Source organism: Haliotis cracherodii, unplaced genomic scaffold (genome assembly GCF_022045235.1).
Source record: "Haliotis cracherodii isolate W230 unplaced genomic scaffold, xgHalCrac1.p SCAF_32, whole genome shotgun sequence".
NCBI lineage: Eukaryota > Metazoa > Mollusca > Gastropoda > Lepetellida > Haliotidae > Haliotis > Haliotis cracherodii.
This window is the reverse complement of record NW_027266289.1, coordinates 343,870-367,166: the sequence shown is the minus strand read 5'-3', so window position 1 is coordinate 367,166 and position 23,297 is coordinate 343,870. Positions and strand designations below refer to the sequence as shown.

The 23,297-nt window shown below is 43.4% G+C and overlaps 1 protein-coding gene and 1 pseudogene across 1 annotated transcript; both read right to left on the bottom strand.

Annotated features, from left to right (window-relative positions):
• Positions 1–2,722: 2,722 nt before the first annotated feature.
• Positions 2,723–8,940, bottom strand: LOC139477283 (uncharacterized; annotated as a pseudogene).
• Positions 8,941–13,729: 4,789 nt separating this feature from the next.
• LOC139477296 (uncharacterized) lies at positions 13,730–22,064 on the bottom strand. The gene is made up of 5 exons (XM_071259851.1): positions 21,696–22,064; positions 18,270–18,463; positions 17,763–17,854; positions 14,311–14,515; positions 13,730–13,934 (listed from the first exon to the last, which is right to left on the bottom strand). The coding sequence occupies exons 1-5, from the start codon at positions 22,018–22,020 to the stop codon at positions 13,809–13,811; spliced, it is 942 nt and encodes a 313-aa protein (XP_071115952.1). The 5' UTR covers positions 22,021–22,064; the 3' UTR covers positions 13,730–13,808.
• Between the last annotated feature and the right edge of the window lie 1,233 nt (positions 22,065–23,297).

Below are 23,297 nucleotides of genomic sequence, written 5' to 3'. Positions count from 1 at the left end.
TTTACAGTAAAAATGTATTTACCTGGTAAAGAATAAGTTAATGATCCTGTGTTATTTCGTATAACCACAAAGCATAAACACCATGAAATATTATTCAAATACCATGTAGAATTAATTAATAGCGATGCATAAAAGTCAAATGTCACTGCACATGGCCACAATATGGCACCACCATTCACGAAAGTTCATTTGTCGCTGGTCCCAATCGAATTCACTGGCTCCTTTCTTGTTTCGTAAAGTCAACTGGCGAAACGCTGTCCAACGTTCTTGAATCCTTGAAAACACACGGCCTATGCACACAGTCAGGTCCTCGGCTGGGGTGACAAAGCGAGAGGTCGACGTTTCTTGACACTGCTTGAGTGTTGACTGGTCGCTCTCTAAAGATGTTGGAGGCCGATAGAGTTACAATGTGTATGCGGTCGTCGTGAGCACCTGTAGATGCAGACGTCGGGGTGCTGACAGATATAGATAACTCTCTGTTGCCTGCGTTTTGTGTCTAGCGGCAGAGGTGATAGGGGCCGTGCGGCAACTAGCGGAGGAGAGGAACGCCTCTCGACTGGGGAACGCTGTAAGTTATGTAACGAGGCACTAGAAGACCGCCGGTTAATTTGATGGCGTCGAAGACAGTCTTCCCACAGAGGAAGCGACGCCGTTTCGGTCTCCTGAAGGGCAAGTCGCCCTCTCAGGTAAGGGGCACCGCACGCCGGACAAAAGACCTCGGGGACGTTTATCGAGTATCTAGGTAACGACCTAAAACGGAGAGAGCACGATCTATGGATTGTTGCAAAGCAACATGGCAACGGGACGATCCGTACAGCCAACCCGAGTTAAAAAACAACTGGAGTTTTGCAGTAGACACACAGCGGCTGTCGTAACCACCTTTGGTATCTTCTCCGTGTCTGAGATACCACATGGGCCACTAATGGGGCATTAAAAGTGGATGCAATAGGCGTATGGTGCACAATTCGACACGACGGCAGCCCATACTCCATCTCCAGAAAATCAAAAATTTGACAGACGCTGTGAGTTGGATTGGCAAGCTAATGTTGGCTCTCGTTATCCATAATTCCATGATGCTAAAAGGGGCCGTTCTGGATAAGGCAGTCTGCGCACAGGTAAGGAACAGGCCTTGTGAACGGAAATACTCCGCCAATATTGTCACTTGTTCCAACGTTGCATCGTCCATTTGTCTAAGGTCAATTAGGCAGGGTAGTAATCCTGCCAAGTACAAAACTACCCTCCAAAATGGAAGCGCCCGGAAAAAACTCAGACAGCTGATAGTCGTGTAGGAGCGCGGACCTTCAGCTATACGAGCCGAATTGCTTCGTATGGTGTCCGCTAGTGGCTGGTCAACTACCAAGACCTTATCATAAGCTAACCATTGGAAATAGGTAGTGTTATAGAGGGCATCCATGATCAAAAAAGTTTAACACGGAGAAAGGAGCAAGAGAAGAAATAGCAAAAAATCTCAAAGATGGAGCTTCACTCTATCTCAACAATAAAATCCTTTACAAGGTAAAGAGCCAAGTAGCACAAAGACAACCTGTACAATGTGATAGACAAAAGTGAAAAAACAACGTCTCACCGATACCAATGAAAGAAGCGACGAGAGTGGGGTTGATTGTGGGGTTGTAGGGGCCTTAAATACTAGTATACCCTACCGACTATGATGCTGAGGGTGACAAGTGGCCGGTCGTTAAAAGGCTGGGATATAACAAAGACAATAAATTATGAAGTAATCCGTGCCATAATATCCTATTTAGGCAACGAAAACTATTATCATTATTTCAAGGCAGCTGGCCAAAGTGGAGAGGTCAACAGGGCTTAAAAAAACCTCAGAGGAACTGATCTCAATGTTAATCATGTAAGAGGTAACGGAAAGGCGACTCCACAATGTTGAAGTACCATAAAAACACCTGTCGTGGAAGGAAGGAATCGTTTTAAACGAAACGCCATGAGCCAACTTACATAAATTTTTCCCGAAATATATATAGATTGTGTCGGGGTTTGAATTTGCAAATTGTGACAATCAAACAGTAAATAATAAGTGAGGAATACCCGCTGAATACGAAAATTAGTAAAAGGATTTCCAGCCGTTAACGTGAGGTCTCGGGGACAAAGATAAAATTGTGAGACGACAATTTCATGACAAGCAAAGGAATTTGTCAAATGTAAAACCAGTGACGTAACCGGTCGATTGACTTTTTTTATTCTTCGAAAAAGCAAAATACCAGAAATACTGTCGATATGATCAGAAAAACATCCATGGAAATAGTGGATTTAATCAACGACATAAATGAAGGAGGTGGATAATTTGGATAGGATGTAGTTTGATGTGTTTTCCAAACTGTCAAACCGTCAGTTGGGGAGCCTGCTGTAAGTAAGAGCAATGCAAAAAATAAGCGTCGAACTTTAATCCATAAGAAAAGAACGATTATTAAGAGTAACAGGGATAAACCCGCGGCGATGCTTGCCGTTAAGTGATATGGGTTGGTTAAATCTCCATCTAATGCGTAAGGTGGGAGGGAATCCATCCAATTACCATCAATTAAATTATCCGAAATGACCTGTGCCTTTTTCATACGTTGAGAAATAAGGCGTAAATCAACTTGAAATTCTGTGTCCTTTCTACGAATTTCATCGAAAACTTTATCATCAATTAATAAATGTGGGATCTTAAAAGCGGAATCGTCCAGAAGGGGTTGTAAACTATCAATGTTTTTTAAGATTGAAGCATTAAAAAATTCCGATAAAAGTAAAAGATTAGGTGGGTATAATTTTGAAATAGTTGACGTTTTCTCACATTTATGAATTCTCATGTCTATGTCGAATTCATCCAGTTTCAACGCACAGTAACAAGGAATTTTAAATATACAAATCTGACAAGCTGGACGCTTCTCAATGCGACCCTTGCACGTTAGTATTATGGTTTTTATGCCAGTTAAAAGAACTGTGCCTGGTTCAATTTCGAGAGCCATTGAACGTAGCCCATTTAATCGGAATTTTGTATCACACAAGGATTTGATTTCTTGTGTGTCTTTAGTAAACAAAGCAAGTGCGCATGTGAGCGATGTTTTTGGTTTCGGACTGTGAAAAATTGGACAGTGTTTTTCGTGTTCACCATAACATGTTTGAAAATCCCTAGCCTAAAATTCAATATACTGATCTTTAGCTTCCGAAACAGCAAGATAATCTGGTAAATTCATAACCTGAGTGACATGCGTACTTGATTGATTAAGTGATAAGCCAAAAGAATTTATTCGATATACATCAAGGAGAGTAGAATGAGTCTGGATAGGAACAATAAGCGAAATGAAAATTGAATCTGAATTCCGGGAACAGTGAACAGTGCGTTCCCGATAATAATAACCTGGATCCTTATGTGCAACGTGAAACAACGGGTATTCTGCATTGAGACGTTTCTGAATCATTTTTAACGCTCTCTTTACTTCCGAAACTGGGAGTAAAGATGGACTCAATCGTTGATTAACTAACTGTTGAATGCCTAAATACATTTTATCAATTTCTTGTCTAACAGTAGTTAGGAACGTGAGGCGATTTAACAAGATTTTCATTGTGATAAAAATAAATCTCTCCACATCTTGTATTTGTTTAGTGACAAGTATAATATCTTTATGGTTCGTTTCATTTGTTTTCGTTATAAATGACGACATCTGACGAACTTGGACTTGAAAAGCACGAGAAGTATTAGCAGCATGCAACGACAATTGTTTAACATACCGCGCCAGTCGTTCAACATCCTCGACTGTAGCAGTACCAAACAGCGAACGACTTATTGATCCAATAAAAGGAAGTATCGCCCGTTTAGTGCGGGAATCCTTGTGAAAAATGTTAATATGGGGAATTAACAGGTTAATGTCTTTATGGACATTTGTCCAATACGCGAACAACTCTCGTTCGGCCTTTTCTATATACTAGTATCCATCCATCGCCGAAACGGTATAACAAGCCAAAGTATATGTGGACCTAAAGTCTCGATATCTTGATCTATTGCCCATTCCATCTAAATCAGGCAATTTATATTGAAAGATATGAATCCATTTATTCTAGGAAATGTCGATTCGTGACATATGTACGAAGACAACTCCCCATGGAAGTCGGAGTTCCGTATGCACGGAATTAACCCGATTCTGGATGCTAACCAACGCGATGACAATGAATAAGACCCATACTGGTCGGAGGAGGTCTCTGGATTCTAAAATTCAAAGAAACAAGAGCATAAACATAATTATTAACTTCAAACTAAATATCATATATCACTCATGTTTAGTTAGAAAAGGTTTCCATGTCTTATGAAACCTAGTAACTGTCTGACTGTATTCATCGCGAATCTTCACCTCGCTGACTGTATCTAAGAAGCATGATAAAAATTGTCACAAGTAGGTAATATATAATCTCACACTGGGAACCGTGCGAGTAAGCAACATCCAACAATAGTGAACTTCTTTTACAGCATCAACATATATCATCACAACATTATTTATTGTCTCGTTTTTGTACTCCACGTCACCTGACGGTATTCAGTTCACATGACTGTATCTCAATTCTCATCATCGAATATCACTTCACTGTATTTGTAACCGTATTGTATAACCATGCGACCCGTAGTCGTCATTTCACGTATATTGTAACTCATTTGTATTCTCGTATATACCCACAAAGCGAACTTGCTTTATAGTGGCCTGCGAAATACATGTGCAGCCAGAATCATCTCGTAGAAGGAGTATATAACCAAGCGACCCGTAGTGGTCTTTCTTTATATTGTAACTCATTTGTATTCACGTGGCCCGCGAAATACATGCGCGGCCATAACCCATGACCATGATTTTTATTCTTCAATATCAACCAACACATCTCTGTAAATAATCCGAGTATTCGGAGTATTCAAACACAATATTTGACAATTACAATACACATTTTCAACATATATGCACGTTTGTATTTTCCTATAACCTTGTGACAATTGAATCATCTTAACACCGTAGTAAATCTATAGCATGTATCGATATGAGCCGTGCTCCATGCATATAGCCTTATGTAATTCTAAACCTGAAATACAACACATGCAAAAATCAATATTAGAGCGACCGTCTCCAACACGAAGTCTGCAGTGTCTGAACTAAAAAGGAAATGAAATATAACAATTAATCCGAAACACTATTCGACAAATATAGTCAGATATATTCTAACGTTTTCGCTTCTTTTGTAATGACTTCTGGATCATGTAATCACGAATCAATCCTTGAGGGATATTAGATTCGGGTTCCCATGTAGCCTCCTGTAACGTGAAATTTTCCCAGTGAATCTTGTAGTACTTTTCTCCATTCACAATTTTATGCGCTAAGATACGTTTTACTATGAAAACGTCCTCCTCCTGTAAATCAAAATCGGGATTCTGTGCCTGCTCGGGGTTTAATGTCTGAGGCGTCGGGGTGGTCATTTCCGTATGATTGTTGTCAGATTGAGACGGAATCGTTTGGTTGTCCGTAGCAACAACTGGGATTGGGTTAGTTGGTCTATCTTTCGGGTTGACAAACCGTTTAAGCCGGTTCGCGTGGACTGGAACTTTCAGGACTTTGTGATCATTACAACGGCGTAACTTATAGGTGAAATGTGGCAGTTCATCCGCAATGTAAAAAGGTCCTTGGAATATCTGGCCTAGCTTTTTACATTTCCCAACAGCACGTGCCGTGGAATGAAGCCATACCTTATCTCCGAGCTGGAAAATGGGATTTGAGGTGTTCCTGTCATAGTAATATTTCGCTTTGTTGTGAGCCTCTTGTAAATTGGTACGCGCCAATTTTCTAGTAACGTCTATATGATGTAAAATGACATCAAGCCGTTGCTTAATTGTTTGTGGTAGGGGTTCAAATGATTGTAATTCAACATCAACGGGTACTGAGCATTCCTGACCAAACAGGAGAAAGTAGGGGGAAAATCCAGTACTCTGAGTTGCCGGGCTAGTGTTATAGGCAAACATCACACTAGGGAGAAGCTCATCCCAATTGTCCTGGTTATCATTGATAAAAATGCGGAGCGTTTGCACGATAAACGAATTTAGTCTTTCACAAGCTCCGTTGGTTTGTTGGTGGTAACTACTAGTTTTCAATGGTTTGATCCCCAATATTGAACACACCGCTGTAAAAAGTTTGCTGGTAAAGGAAGTGCCATTATCAGTCAATAACACTCTGGGAATCCCATAAACGCAAATGTATTTTGAGTAGAATGTCTTGGCTACTTCCACAGCCTCCAACGTGGAAATCGGAATAGCCACGCTCCATCGGGAAAATGCGCAAGTTAACAAAAAAACATACCTGTAACCTGCTTTTGTGGGTGGTAACGGCCCTAGGAAGTCAGCTTGAACACGATCAAACAATTTACCAGGGACTGGTAATGGTTGTAATGGGGCAGGTCTCTTGTGAAAGTCACGTTTATTTGTTTGACAGGCAGTACATGACAAAATATACTGCTTTATGTCCTCCAGCATGTGATGCCAATAGTACTTCTGTCTAATAGCATTGAATGTTCTGTCAATACCAACATGTCCAGCCAACAAGCTGTCATGGTATGCTTGTAAAACATGTTTTACCAACGACTGAGGTATCACCAGTTGACGAATGATTCTGTCGTTCCTGTGGCCCCGGCCGGGCGGCGCATATAAGTGGTACAATATGTCATTGTCAAGGATAAAATCCTGGCTTTGTAACAATAATGTACGTGTGGCCTTGTCATCAGTAGAAAAGGTTTGAGACTTAATGCAATCAATCAGCGCCCGTAGTTTATGGTCGTCATATTGCCTCTTTGCTATGGAGTAATCTCCTAAGGGGTCGGACGATACACTGAGAGGGTCGTCAATTGTGGAGGCATCATACAACTCTGATGTTACCTCTGTTGCAGGCACAATCGATATTTGGTCGCCGTGGTCATTGGACGAGACGATATCATTGTTTGTACTGTTCGTATCAGTACGTGTTTCCGATAGGACTGGGTTAGGTTCACATATGCCTACCTGATCAGACGGAGAGCAACCCATGTAAACTGGGAAAATGATTTCAGACTGAGGGGGAATTGTGAATGCCTGCAGTGCTCGAACTGGGATGGTTTCCTGCTCTACCATCTGTGGATGGGGATCCGAATCTAGGGGTGGGATATCATTGTTTGCCCAAATGGGAACAACTGTGGAGCCATTATGAAGCGACAAAGTACAAGATTGGAAATTTAAGACAGCATCTTTCTGAATCAGAAAATCTAATCCTAAAAACATTGGTGACGTTAACTCTGCAACTATTTGAAAGCGTTGTTCCATGTGGAAATCACCAATAGTGATGGGTAGTAAAACTTGTCCTAACACTGGCACAATATTTTGACCTATTCCCTGAAGAGAGGTCACATCAAACTTTTGAATGGGGATTTCTTTCCACAGACCCGAATCATAAAAAACTTCCCGACTTAAAATACTAATAGAAGCGCCTGAATCCACAATTGTAGAAACTAACTGTTCTCCCAAAATAACATGAATCCTATGCTTGTTGTCATTTTTTGAAGTGACTTGTAAAACAGGCGATTGAGGACGACTGTAACTTGGTAAAATAGGAACCGGCGACTCACGCGAGTGCAAGTTAGTGGGGTCAAAAACATGGCACAATGGCAAGGTGGCCTGCGTGGTCGTGAATTTAATTGCTATCTGCTTTGAGGAGCTTCTGACTGCAACCGGGCATTACAAACACGTTGCAAATGTCCCACTTTTTGACAATAATGACACCTTACATTACGTGCGGGACATCAATCAGTGTGAGAGAAATCATACTCACCACCGCATCTGTAACAGGGGCGTGCCCGAGCCATGGTCCGTCCAGTGTTGTACTGTGTGCGTTGAGGAGGGGGCTGTCTTCTCTGCTGGTGTGGTCCGTCCGGATACGAGAGTGGCTGGAACTGCTGTTGGGGAGGCTGCCACGGCCGAGTTGTATACCTAGAGGACTGTCTGGGGGGTTGGGAATATTGATTCTGTCGTGACTGGAAGGTATTAACCTGGGACGACGATGGTGCGAGCTTTGCCGCGAGTGTAGCAATCTGGTCTCTCAGAGTATCGATTGCCAACTTGACACCTGTATTTTCTGCAATTTGAGGGATTATGGATCGAGCCAATCGTGCAAACGAAACAGCTTCGTTCAGAGCCGTTGGCTGTTTCATTAGCACGTGTTGCCTCGTACTGTCATCCAGTCCCCGAACAAATGCATCCATCAAGTCCATGTCAGTCTTATCTAATAGGCTAGCTGTTTGGGTCAAATCCGCTAAATACGTGTCTATAGGTTCAGTTGGGGATAACCTACGACTCACGAAAGATTCTAGAAGGGCCCACCGGTCAGTTGGGTGGACATACTTGTCCCTGAATAATCTCTCTACCTCATCGAAAATGATGATATCTTCCCCTAGCGATGGTATAAGATCTTTGTACCAGAGGTACGCAGAGTCCTTCAAAAATAGTGGAAAAACTTCTACTTTCTGTGCGTCAGTCCACTTTTTAAAGTTTCCAAAATGAAGGAAACGGTTAAGCCATTCAGCAGCATGGGTCGTGTCTCTGCCAGTAAAATGTTCTGCCATCAAGGTCGAATCTCCCATATTGAAGTCAGGGGGTGGATTTTGTGCTTCGGGGCCTGAGGACGAACTTAGTGAGGAAACGTCAGGGAGAACACAAGCGTACTGATGTAAAAGCTCATCGGTAGAGGGTGATAAGTCCAAACTCTGATCAGAAATAGGGGGTGAGGGTTCCTGGGGAGGAGGGGGCGGTGGGGGTGGTTGGGAGGGCGGTTGAGTTATGACAACTCGGGGGGAATTCGAGAAAATCGTACCAGTAAGGAGACGAGCTGGGGCAAGACGGTCACCTGACGGAGATGTATCAGCATTTGGTGTATGAGACATTACCAGCCCAACTACACCATGTAAGTCCAGAATACCCTATCCATACGTCAAAATGAAACCGTACCGTCAAACGTAAGTCTGGGTGGGAAGACGGAATTGAAGGATGGGAACGACAATACGAAAAACAAAGAATGGGATCGTCTTAAACATTTTGTTCAAGAGAAAACCCGCATACTCCACCATGTCGTAACTGCTGTTCGGCGTCCAGTGCGACCCTGCTACAGTTACTAAATGTATTGCCGTTCCTGGTCCTTGTGGTCAATTAAGCCAGGACATTGCCCTCGCCTTGTCCACCACGGCTCGGCTCCGTCAAGGAGTGATTGGCCTAATGACCCTTACTCCAAGTTGTCTCTATCAGCATTCATACTCACATAATAAAGAAACGCAACACCAGTTTATACTCACATAGTTTTACTTACTCTCAGCCCATCTATCACTACAGAACAGGATCAGACTGGCCAGGCTCGTCACTAGCTGGGAGAAACTTAGAACGATCGGGATTCGACTCGATCGACTGCAAACTGCGCTCTTCTCTCCTAATGTTGAGGGTATCATTTTATAGTGTTCGAGCCTGACCTGTCCTTGTCACATGTCTCAATACCTCCATTTGATTCGTTACAAGTTTAGATCTGACCATGAACTCATGTGTGTCGCCATCGGAAAAATACCAAAAGCCTACGTGCCAGATTGCTCATCTCTCTATTGATTCTGTGACTCGCTCCGAAGCTCCCAATGGCTTATACCTTGTAATTCCCCATTTGTTTCATTAATTCATGGACGATAGCCAGAGACCAATCCAATGATAAATGTGAAATGTCCAGAATACACTTGTGATAAATGTAAAATGTCTTTTCTCTATTGATTCCTTTCCAACTACAAGTTCTGTCACGAACTATATCTAATGCAATTCCTAATTGCAGCTATAATGGTTCTATTTATTATCATTCGTTTCTGAGATGCATTTTTGACCTTATAACAGTACTGCTTCTCTGATCAGAATGAACTATCCCAAACATGTATTTATGGATCAAATAGTGATAATGCTAAATGCTTGCTAACAGGGACCCGTCACCCCTCACCCGTCACCAACACATGCAAAGGCAAGGCAAACAAAACGGAAACATACGATGCAAAGTGTATCAAAATCTTGTTTGGAAATGTCATCCACTGGTCTTCCAAAACATGTTGAAACCTTAACAAAGGCTTTGTGTGATGCAACTCTGATTGAGCACCCTTTGAGTAAACAGACACAATACATTTTCTGAAGAGAAGACATGCTCGATTATATCTCCCAGCCTGCTGGAATAGTGCTGAACATAAAGGCAAAGTTGACTGTTTGAAAGTTAAAGTCATCCTTCTTGTCATATGCACTTGTTAATATGTTTTTGACACTCTTATTCTTTATGGATTCATATAAAGAATAAAACAAATGAGGTGATGTCACTGTTGTCTTTGGTTTCTAGGGAAATCAGTGCAAAGGGAATTGGCAACTTGACAATTATTGAACGCCATCGAATGTACACACCCACATGACTTCAAACATCGCAACTGGACTTTGATACAAAATGCACCAAAGGCGACCATTGTTAAACCTGATGAGAAGTGCTGAGGAGGAATTGCAATAAGAATTCATGCATTCACAACAAGGGTGACTTGAGTGCTTCATAACATAACAAAGACATTAGCTGGAACACAATGGCTTGGTGTTGATGGAAACATGTATGGTGGGAAATGTAGCATAAACTTAGGATCATCATACCCATCAAATGTCATTACGTAGATAGTATCCTACATTCCGTGAATCATTTATCGATTCATCACATATGGTTTAATCACTGATTTTTAGTTATAAATTCACATAGTTTTCACCGCTATTTTTGATTTTGCCGTATGGAATCAGTTTAAGCGATAATCGATACTCATCTCTGTCTGGCGTTAACATTTAATATTTCCTTGGGGTGGGTCGGTGTCTGTGCTGATGGACTGAAGATCCCGTGCTGCATCTTAAGCTCAGCATCACTTGTCAGTAATACTGAGTCATCTAACAAATACATGTTTGGGCTGAGACATTAAAACTGCCCACTACTGGGAACGTATTACTCTGCTTATTATTGCTAGAATACATGTGCTTGTACACGACATGCATGATCAATATTTCAACCAAATAAGTAAGTAGGCGGTATAAAGCACTATATAAACACTAACCTGCCCTATTGTGTGGGTCCCTTGAAGAAAGCGCTACGTTGTGTAGGTCCTTGAAGAGAAGTGCCTCCTCATGTAGGTCCATGAAGAGAAATACCTCCTCATTAGGTCTATGTTGAGATGTCCCTCCTTATGTAGGTCCATGTAGAGACATGCCCCAATTAGTAGGTCCATACAGATAAATACCTCCTTTATTAGGTCCATGTTAAGAGGTGCCTCCATATATAGGTCCATTTAGAGAAATGCCTCCTTATTAGGTCCATGTAGAGAAATACCCCCTTATTAGGTCCATGTAGAGAAATACCCCCTTATTAGGTCCATGTAGAGAAATACCTCCTTATTAGGTCCATGCATAGAAATACCTCCCTATTAGGTCTATTTAGAAAAACATCTCCTTATTTGGTCCATGTTGAGAAATGCCTCCTTATGTAGGTCCTTAAAAACAAATACCTCCTTTTTAGGACCATATAGACAAAAAATCCTTTTCATTAGGTCCACGTAGAGAAATGCTACCTTGTGTAAGTCCATTCAGAGACGTGCCTCCTTGTGTAGGTCCGTGTAGAGAAGTGCCTTATTGTGTAGGTTCCTGGAGGAAAGTGTCACGTTGTGTAGGTCCTTGTAGAGAAGAGCTACCTTGTGTAGGTCCGTGTAGAGAAGTGCCTTATTGTGTAGGTTCCCGGAGGAAAGTGCCACGTTGAGTAGCTCTTGTAGAGAAGTGCTACCTTGGGTAGGTCCACTTACAGAAGTGTCTCCTTGTGTAGGTCCTGGGTGCCAACTGCTACCCTTGGGTATCTCTATGAAGAGAAGTGTCTCCTTGTGTAGGTCCTGGGGGCAACTGCTACCTTGGGTATCTCTATGAAGAGAAGTGTCTCCTTGTGTAGGTCCTGGGGGCCAATAGCTACCTTGGGTATCTCTATGAAGAGAAGTGATTCCTTGTGTAGGTCCGTTCAGGGAAATGCTATCTTTTCTTATTCCGTGGACGGAAGAGCACGCTTGTTTAGCTCCATGTAGAGAGGTACTGGACATTATGTTGACCCATGTAGATGCCTTAAAATAGTACGGAATTGTGCTCTGTGCATTGTTAAGGAGGCAAGTATTAACACCCACACTTATTATGTTTTTAGTCATCGGTTTTATAATGTGCGCCTAGTAAATAATCGAGGGTGAGCAAACGACAAACATGTAATCAATCACTTGAGCAATGGCACCGCTTGGGTACGCCGACATTCAATCAGGCATGCCTAACCACCAAACACAACTTTTGTCTCATGACAAGTTAATGACCGAACTCTAAACCCGGATCCCAAAGGGTAGAAGAGAAAACACCTGTCAGATCCACATGCAAAAACATACACATTGTAGTATACATTTGGTATTAAAGTATAAATTCATATTGATCCTTCAACAAAATACAGTAGCCATGAAGAGTTCAAATTACATACATACTCACTGTTGTTTAAGTGAGTGAGTGAGTTACGATTGATAGTCACTTCGGCAATATTTCAGCCATATCGTGACTAAAGAAATTTATGCGTTATGAAAACATCTATTTAGACTCTATAAAAACCTGTCAGCAAAGGACAGTAAAATTATCAGACGTATCACAGATATATAGTTTTAAAACAATTTTGTGTCCATAAAAAAGTAATACTATATAGAACAATACATTGTAAAAACGGGCTATAGATCGCCAGCAAATGAAGGTAGATCACCATACTAGGGACCATTGGGACTAACAGTACTTACGCTTCCTGCATGGACCCCAGCAGGTTTTACATCATTCCTTCAGTCGCTGGCGATTCTACAATATTGTAGCCACAATTAAAATGACAAATATGCTACGTTTGTTGTTTAAGTTTATTTGCAATAAAGATAGAGAAGACAGGGTATTGCAGTCATGACATACAACTGGCATTTAAACAGACATATATCTTGTTGTAAATATGGTCAGGAACAACGACAACCTGTACACTCACGTTGCCGAGTTGTCGACTCATCCACAAATTCAGTCAAAGAAAACCGATCTTGTCATAATTCAATAATCATTGTGTTGTAAACTAACTTAAATGTAGCTGGGGCATCTCGGGAGCGTAAACACATACTTACTTTTATCTCAAAACAAGAAGTGTTTTACCCGCTAAAACGTTATTGATTACATCATCTGATTTATTGTTTATTTCTTCACGACACAAAAGGATATATCTCACGTGGTTGACGTTGTAGAATTCACTCAAAATTATCGTTCAGGAGAATCATTCTCTTCGATTGATGATGACCGAAAGTAAGAGATTTTTGTTATTCTTTAATGATTAATGATACCACATCCAGAACATATGTGTGGCTGTATCGGTCAAGTGTATATTTCATAACGTAATCGTGATTCAAACAACTGCTGCCAAAATACCAACCCATGATGACAAATTGTGTTCTGATATTTTGGTTGAACCATTGGTTTGAAAACTGCCCTGACATCTGACTGCCTCAAGCTCCACTATTAAAAGTCAGTTAGCTAAATGTCACAGTTGGCCATGGTGTAATAATATATGCATCGATGTGATGACACATTTGGCTATAGGCATCAGGGACATATTGGTGACAATGAAACAATTGCCACCGTAACACATCTCAAATTTGATAAGGAAATCGACAGCTAGTTGCTTTATAATTCAACACATTCCCTTCCCGATGTTGAATTCATGGAGGGCAGTGAATCCGTCCAACTCGATACGTCGGACACCGCTGAGAGGAAAGCGGATTGGGTTAGTCATCCACAAAGTTCCATCGACGTACGTCTGGAAAATATAGTATTAGATAATCTAGGGAACAATACATTGAAAACATGGTTCGTTAATGTCATAATCTGGAAAGTTCTACCAATTCCTAAAAAAAGTATATTTCAATACCTAACACACGACAACCAACCCACCAAGAAAGACATGTGTAGATCAACAGGTAACACTAACTGTTGGACCGGCATTCTCAGAGTTAGTGCGTTAGTAGGAAAACGTACAACTTTATGGATAACAACTTCTGGTTTGATAGCATATAGTGACATATCGATGAAGATTCTTACACATATATCATCAGCTAAGACGTGTAAGGATATTATATTATGATTTAACACACTCAAACTTCCTTCTACTCAGTGACACATGACAATAAACCTACCAGGAAAGACGTCTCTGTTATGGATATCTCAATCACATAGTTAGCGGAACTGTTTGGGATAAAGTCGGTCCGAAACTCAGCACCCCATGCGTTTCCTTGACGAGTGTTGAAGATAATTTTAAAGAGTCCAACGTTGGGGAAGTCCCACCTCAACGACAACAGATAGATGACGTCTTGATTGGGAAGCATCAGCCAGACATGGTTGCTGCAGTTTAAGGATACTCACTTGTAAGCTTGCGAGTGGTGGTGGACATGGATGCAGTGTAAGGATATTCAGTTATTCTATGAAGTACAGGCGGACATGGGTGCAGTGTAAGGCTCTTCACTTGTAAGCTGGGGAGTAGGGGCGGACATGGGTGCAGTGTGAGGCTCTTCACTTGTAAGCTGGGGAGTAGGGGCGGACATGGGTTCAGTGTAAGGCTCTTCACTTGTAAGCTGGGGAGTAGGGGCGGACATGGGTGCAGTGTGAGGCTCTTCACTTGTAAGCTGGGGAGTAGGGGCGGACATGGGTTCAGTGTAAGGCTCTTCACTTGTAAGCTGGGGAGTAGGGGCGGACATGGGTGCAGTGTGAGGCTCTTCACTTGTAAGCTGGGGAGTAGGGCGGACATGGGTGCAGCGTAAGGCTCTTCACTTGTAAGCTGGGGAGTAGGGCGGACATGGGTGCAGCGTAAGGCTCTTCACTTGTAAGCTGGGGAGTAGGGCGGACATGGGTGCAGTGTAAGGCTCTTCACTTGTAAGCTGGGGAGTAGGGGCGGACATGGGTTCAGTGTGAGGCTCTTCACTTGTAAGCTGGGGAGTAGGGGCGGACATGGGTGCAGTGTGAGGCTCTTCACTTGTAAGCTGGGGAGTAGGGGCGGACATGGGTGCAGTGTGAGGCTCTTCACTTGTAAGCCGAGGAGTAGGGCGGACATGGGTGCAGTGTAAGGCTCTTCACTTGTAAGCTGGGGAGTAGGGCGGACATGGGTGCAGCGTAAGGCTCTTCACTTGTAAGCTGGGGAGTAGGGGCGGACATGGGTTCAGTGTAAGGCTCTTCACTTGTAAGCTGGGGAGTAGGGCGGACATGGGTGCAGTGTAAGGCTCTTCACTTGTAAGCTGGGGAGTAGGGGCGGACATGGGTGCAGTGTGAGGCTCTTCACTTGTAAGCTGGGGAGTAGGGGCGGACATGGGTTCAGTGTAAGGCTCTTCACTTGTAAGCTGGGGAGTAGGGCGGACATGGGTGCAGTGTAAGGCTCTTCACTTGTAAGCTGGGGAGTAGGGGCGGACATGGGTGCAGTGTGAGGCTCTTCACTTGTAAGCTGGGGAGTAGGGGCGGACATGGGTGCAGTGTGAGGCTCTTCACTTGTAAGCTGGGGAGTAGGGCGGACATGGGTTCAGTGTAAGGCTCTTCACTTGTAAGCTGGGGAGTAGGGGCGGACATGGGTGCAGTGTGAGGCTCTTCACTTGTAAGCTGGGGAGTAGGGGCGGACATGGGTTCAGTGTGAGGCTCTTCACTTGTAAGCTGGGGAGTAGGGGCGGACATGGGTGCAGTGTGAGGCTCTTCACTTGTAAGCTGGGGAGTAGGGGCGGACATGGGTGCAGTGTGAGGCTCTTCACTTGTAAGCTGGGGAGTAGGGGCGGACATGGGTGCAGTGTGAGGCTCTTCACTTGTAAGCTGGGGAGTAGGGGCGGACATGGGTGCAGTGTAAGGCTCTTCACTTGTAAGCTGGGGAGTAGGGGCGGACATGGGTTCAGTGTAAGGCTCTTCACTTGTAAGCTGGGGAGTAGGGGCGGACATGGGTTCAGTGTAAGGCTCTTCACTTGTAAGCTGGGGAGTAGGGGCGGACATGGGTTCAGTGTGAGGCTCTTCACTTGTAAGCTGGGGAGTAGGGGCGGACATGGGTGCAGCGTAAGGCTCTTCACTCGTAAGCTGGGGAGTAGGGGCGGACATGGGTTCAGTGTGAGGCTCTTCACTTGTAAGCTGGGGAGTAGGGGCGGACATGGGTGCAGTGTAAGGCTCTTCACTTGTAAGCTGGGGAGTAGAGGCGGACATGGGTTCAGTGTAAGGCTCTTCACTTGTAAGCTGGGGAGTAGGGGCGGACATGGGTGCAGTGTAAGGCTCTTCACTCGTAAGCTGGGGAGTAGAGGCGGACATGGGTTCAGTGTAAGGCTCTTCACTCGTAAGCTGGGGAGTAGGGGCGGACATGGGTGCAGTGTAAGGCTCTTCACTTGTAAGCTGGGGAGTAGGGGCGGACATGGGTTCAGTGTAAGGCTCTTCACTTGTAAGCTGGGGAGTAGGGGCGGACATGGGTTCAGTGTAAGGCTCTTCACTTGTAAGCTGGGGAGTAGGGGCGGACATGGGTGCAGTGTGAGGCTCTTCACTTGTAAGCTGGGGAGTAGGGGCGGACATGGGTTCAGTGTGAGGCTCTTCACTTGTAAGCTGGGGAGTAGGGGCGGACATGGGTGCAGTGTAAGGCTCTTCACTTGTAAGCTGGGGAGTAGGGGCGGACATGGGTTCAGTGTAAGGCTCTTCACTTGTAAGCTGGGGAGTAGGGGCGGACATGGGTGCAGTGTAAGGCTCTTCACTTGTAAGCTGGGGAGTAGGGGCGGACATGGGTTCAGTGTAAGGCTCTTCACTTGTAAGCTGGGGAGTACGGGCGGACATGGGTTCAGTGTGAGGCTCTTCACTTGTAAGCTGGGGAGTAGGGGCGGACATGGGTGCAGTGTGAGGCTCTTCACTCGTAAGCTGGGGAGTAGGGGCGGACATGGGTTCAGTGTAAGGCTCTTCACTTGTAAGCTGGGGAGTAGGGGCGGACATGGGTTCAGTGTAAGGCTCTTCACTTGTAAGCTGGGGAGTAGGGGCGGACATGGGTTCAGTGTGAGGCTCTTCACTTGTAAGCTGGGGAGTAGGGGCGGACATGGGTTCAGTGTGAGGCTCTTCACTTGTAAGCTGGGGAGTAGGGGCGGACATGGGTGCAGCGTAAGGCTCTTCACTCGTAAGCTGGGGAGTAGGGGCGGACATGGGTTCAGTGTAAGGCTCTTCACTCGAAAGCTGGGGAGTAGGGGCGGACATGGGTTCAGTGTAAGGCTCTTCACTTGTAAGCTGGGGAGTAGGGGCGGACATGGGTGCAGTGTAAGGCTCTTCACTTGTAAGCTGGGGAGTAGGGGCGGACATGGGTTCAGTGTGAGGCTCTTCACTTGTAAGCCGAGGAGTGGTTGCGAAGATGGATGCAGTGTAAGGAAAATCACTTGTAGGCTGGGGAGTGGTTGCAGACTCAAGTGCAGTGTAAGGCTATTCAGCTATTCTGGGGAGTGGTTGTGGAGGGTGGTGCAGTCTAAGGCTATTCAGTTATTCTGGGGAATGGGCCAAAGGCATTACAAAGTGTCAACAGCGTCAGATCGCAGAAATGCTGTCAACTGGACACGTGCAAAAACTCGCAGGGTAAAGGAAAGATTTCACTGATGCACTCACGTACAATATTGTTTCACTTCCTGATACACTGAGCTTCAGAGTCATTCCAACGTCGAGATCAAAGTCAACATCCTCCGTGTAGGATGCCGCTGGATCCTGAGTTCATAAGATAATTATTATTGCTGTAAAAAGGACATTATCACATACACTAAATAATTTGTGAGATCAAACTGTACCGATGACTTTGTCAATCGAAATGTAATAACTTACTATAGTATGATAACTGAGTATTTGATATGATAAGGATGGAGGACAACAACGACGACGACGACGGTGACGATTATGGTGAGTATTTCATATTTTCCAAACATAAAATAATTCATAATAAGCTTTTATCGTATTAACCATGGTAATGCTACCCTTGTTATTTTCTTTCCTAAACAGTGGACATAGCGACTATGTCAAGAACGTGAAGTAACCCTACTATGCTCAAAATGAAATATAATCAACCAGTAATAGTCAAACCATTCATCGAGGGATTTGTAAGAATGTCAACTTTATCATATCTTACCATTGACGGACGGGCAGCAAGACTATAACACGGAAGACACTTTATTTTCACTGTTTTCCAGAATGCTCCTCTAAAACAGGAAGAGGAGTTGTCAGACTTTGTTAAGAAGCTGCTGTTGCACATCTCCGCTGGGTCTGTGTCGATGACGTCCACGTCCTCCCGGCTATTTGCCAATCTGTAGTCATCGCAGGCAACTGTGGGGGAAGAGCAGAACTTCGAGCTTCTGATGTAAGTATATAGCAACTATACGTTATGTGTAATCAACATCTATCACTATTTGTGCTACTCCTGCCTGCCCACAAGGCTGTCTTTGTCACGTCTACAACCTTAGTGACCAATCAATCGTTACCTGAATAGGGGAAGCTAGTGGTATTATGTAGCTACATCATTTCTTACACTGTCTCGGATCATTTCTATTGGATTTTTTTTCATTATGTTAAGGTTGTCTATGTGTGACGTGACCTTGAATTTCATTTGTCAAATCAGCGTTGTTGTACAAAAATCACAACCTTGACTGATTTGTGCTACTTTTGAAGCTTCATTGACGCAGCTCATTATACTTGATCTTCATCAAGACTTGAGTAAAGCACGATCACAATGAGAGGCCTTTCATAACATCCACAGCTGTGACATCGGGACAAATTGTTACACACACTGAGGAGTGTTTATTGTTATACTCATATCTGTTTTCAAAGTTAATGATTTTAAATGTGCAGCCAAATTAGTTTGAATATTTTATGCTTAGGTACATGGAACATGTTCTGTGTTTTGTAATCGAGGCATGTGATGACATTTTCTGTTTCCATATATTTTCAACCTCGAACCTATGTCAGAATACCGGCTTGTGTTTGCTTGTTTCGAAAGGTGCTTTGTGACCTCTCCATTAGCATTTAGAGGTAGACTTACTGAAGTTTCACCTATTTATTGATATCACATTGTGAAAGAACAAAAATGAATGCAGCATTTGAAATGTAATACGGTTTACATGGCCCAGTTCTCAGTTTTCTTTTTGTACAACCGGTAGATTTATAAAAGCGAAAAGAAACCTTTTAATATTCTAAGGAAACATCACATTTGTCAATTAAATAGACGACCACAAATACACCCGTCAGAAACACATGATAAGGCAATCATCCTGTTTTCAGAACGAAATGTCATTTCACCTATATCTCAACCTCGACCTGCACGCATCAACTGGTGCCCTGTTAGAAATGTCAACTAACTATACTGAGTCAAATTAAAAACTTAATTTTTTTTAAGTAATCCCATATATGATATACAGCGGACAAATGTATTAGAGAAGGTAATTTTTAATCATTAAAGTCCAAAGAAGGATTTTCATTTACGGTGGTAGCCATAATTTGTTCCAAGCACCTACAGTATTCGGTAATAACATCAACAGTTTAAATCATAGGTCCCAAGCATGAGAATCTGATGGCACACAAGTTCAGTAGCGTGTATGGCCACCATAAGCGTTGACAACTGCCACACAACGCCTCCGCATGGACCTTGTGATGCTTGTGAACACATGATTGGGAAGACGACGCCATTGTTTTTTCAAAATGGTGCCAAGATCTTGCAAATTCTGTGGTTGGTTCTGGAGAGTGCGCAGACTTCTGCCAAGAGCATCCCAGACGTGTTCGATGGGAGTGAGGTCGGGAGACCTTGACGGCCAGTCCATGACGTTGACTACTGCAATCTGAAGAAAATTCCTTGTCAAAATTGCTGTGTGAGGTCTGGCATTGTCATGTTGGAAGATCAAACCGGGTCCATGTGCTGGTTCTGGTGCCAGTACCTGGTCGTGGTAAGCAGCAGCATTGAGGTTGCCACTGATGACAAGAAGCCAAGAGCGTGCATTGCCACAGAAAGCACTGCACACCATGACACTTCCGCCTCGAAATCTGTCAATTTCCTGTACAGAACACTCGGCGTAACGTTCATAACGGCGCCTCCGCACCCTCGCCCTACCATCAGCAAATCGAAGATTAAATAGGGATTCACAACTGAAGACGACTTGATTCCAGTTCCTCTGAGTCCATTGTAAGTGTTGCTGTGCCCACAATTGACGTTGACGTCTGTGTAATTGAGTCGGAATCGGCCCTCAGTATGGCCGTCGTGCTTGAAGGTGAGCAGTTCTCAGACGGTTTCGAACAGTTTGCGCACTCAGTCTTCCCCTAAACAGTTCATTTCTGGTTGATGTAGCCTTCAAAAATCGGTTACAGAGGTAACGTAAGACAATCTGACGATCCTCTGCATGTGACGTCACACGTGGTCGACCTGGCCGAGGGCGATCAGCGGTGGTACCCTTTTGCTGTAGACGCGTCTGTAAATCATAAACAGTCCGTCGACTACAACCTATCGTCCTTGCGACTTCAGCTACGGACGTTCCCGTCTGCAACATGCCGATGGCACATTCACATTGTACATTTGAAATGCGTGGCATGACAAATGGCCGTAAAGACTTTTGTTTTCTTCTGTTTTTTACTTTTTTTGTAAATGACTGCTAACAATTATGGCTGCAAACACGTGCAGTATTATGGCCACGTGACCACTTGCACGTGAAAAACCACTATTGCCAGTATAGTGTTGTTGGCAGTCGAACAGTGACAGTTCAACAACATGCCAAGATTAACAGAAATGCAAGGAAACAAGGTCATAGGCCGCTTGCAGACAGGGGAATCGCTTTGAGCTGTAGCCATGGTTTTCAATGTAGTGGCCAAAACCATCACAAGGCTATGGGATCGGTTTCAACAGCATTGGACATCGAGTGATCGGCTAAGTACGTGACGACCAAGAGTAACCAACCTCGCCCAAGATAGCCACATCCGACTGCGCAACCTACGTGAAAGGACGACAACAGCCACCTCAACCGCATCCCAAATACTCGGACTGTGCAGAATCTCCGTCCATACCAAACGAAACCGTTTAAAAGCAGCAGGTCAACAAGCAAGACTGTTGACGCATCATATTGAGTCGACATCACGTCAACAACGACTGTATTGATGTCGTCAACTCAGGGTACAGCCTCAACTGCGATGGAGAGATGTCTGGATCAGCGACAAAGTATGTTTGGCTCAAAATGTTGCGACAGTTGTGCGAGAACTTTTTCGTTTAATTTGGATTTCGTTAACACCTGTTTCATCGTTAGTTTAATTGTATTTGTACTGTATTAAATGAAACAAAATACACTCCATTTAATTTAAAAAAAACAAAAACAAAACTAATAACTACCTCTACGATAATACGACACACCTTTGGTATCCTTAATATTTTTGAAAGGAATTGAAAGAAATGGACAGAATTGCATTCTCATTTAAGCCTGCTATCATAAAATGATGCAATAACCACCAGTCCTTAAATGATCTTAATGTCCTTGTTGTGTTCATCACAAATCCTTCATACACAGGTTTCATTTTTCATACTCACCCCCATAATACTGCCATCCACTCTCGAAAACAACTTCACTGCTCGAGTTTAAACCTTCAGAGAGCAGTCTACATGTTCTTGAGAGGGGGTTGTACAAGACCAGGTTACACACCGCCCGCCACTGACACTGAGAGAAACACTCAGCCCTCACGTCCACCTGGTTGATCTCTTCTATCAGGCTCCCGGCAAACACTAAATCGTCCATATCCGACCTTCTGTGGAATGTCACATTTGTGCAACTGTCCATGTTGTACACAAACTGACAATGGATTTGTTGTAAACCTATAAATAATCCTAAGATATCCACTGACTTCAGTAACACCATTGCTTCTTACTGGAATTAATAGTGTAAGCTGCTACTGTGGAGTCACCTGGCTGTGTCAGTAGTAAGGAATGACTCTCTCTCAGAGCTACATTATTCTACTGACGTTCACGATGTTAGCCCGGGGACCTTGACACCAGTGAATCCACGCACTTGATTTGGATTTGTGTATACATTGGTCGGCTTGGCTACGGTGTATTTACACAAACATCAACACTTGAAAAATATGAACGAGACTGTCAAAAGAGACGAATCAATATTATATGGATTATCAATATAACCCGGAGGAAGCTCTTCTTGAAGATCCTTCTGAGATGCTGAGGAAACTGAACGAGAAGTTCAAATTAAGTGCATTTCCTTGTTAAAAATACAACACATAATATACTTTACAGTACTATTTTACGCTTTAAACAGTAGATCGGAAATAAAACCTTATTTGTGTGCATAGCCGAGGTAGGGACCTTAGAGCATAGGCATAAAAAATAGAGTTTTAACACTGCATGAGATTTGGCATTTCCATGCATGCCCTCATGTTTGGAATAAAGTGTGGAATGTTTGGATTCTATGCCCATAGGCGACATCACCTGTGCAACTATGCCTTTATATGACAAATGTTAGGAACGTGTGCCCTTAAAATGAATGAATTCCATGTATTCCCAACGGTGCTGGAACATAACGGAATGAATGCATTTCATCATGTATAAGTGTGAGTGACTTGGGTTTAACGCCGCTTTTAACAGTATTCCAGTTGTATCACGGCGTGTCAGCTTAATGTGGGAGGAAAGCCCGAAGTGATTCAGGTCTCAGACGTTTACCACTTCGGTGAAACCCACGAGCACGGGTATCGTGCTGACAAACCTAGAAACATAATCGGGGCACAATCATAGGTTTCTGGCATGCCCAAGGGATGCAACTCTGTACAGCGAATCGCAGCGACTTGGACGACTGGGCCCCCCGTGCCCCCTCATGTATAAGTATTATACATGTTTGAAATAATGGAAATGAAAAGGAACATGACTGAATAGTTACTATAGGTTTTGAAAGTGATGCAAATTGTAGTTTTTTTTACACATATTATAATCGCGATGAAATGGTATTGAGAATGTTTGTCCGTCTTACATCTGTTACGAGTGATTCCACTCAACAGTTTCAACACATAACACACAACCATTTTATAACAATTTAATACTGGCAGTCTGATCAAGCTTCATATGATGTGAGCTAACCAGGGCTTACATATAGACAATGTGAAGTGAAGTGTCTACTGTAAACAGCTTTAT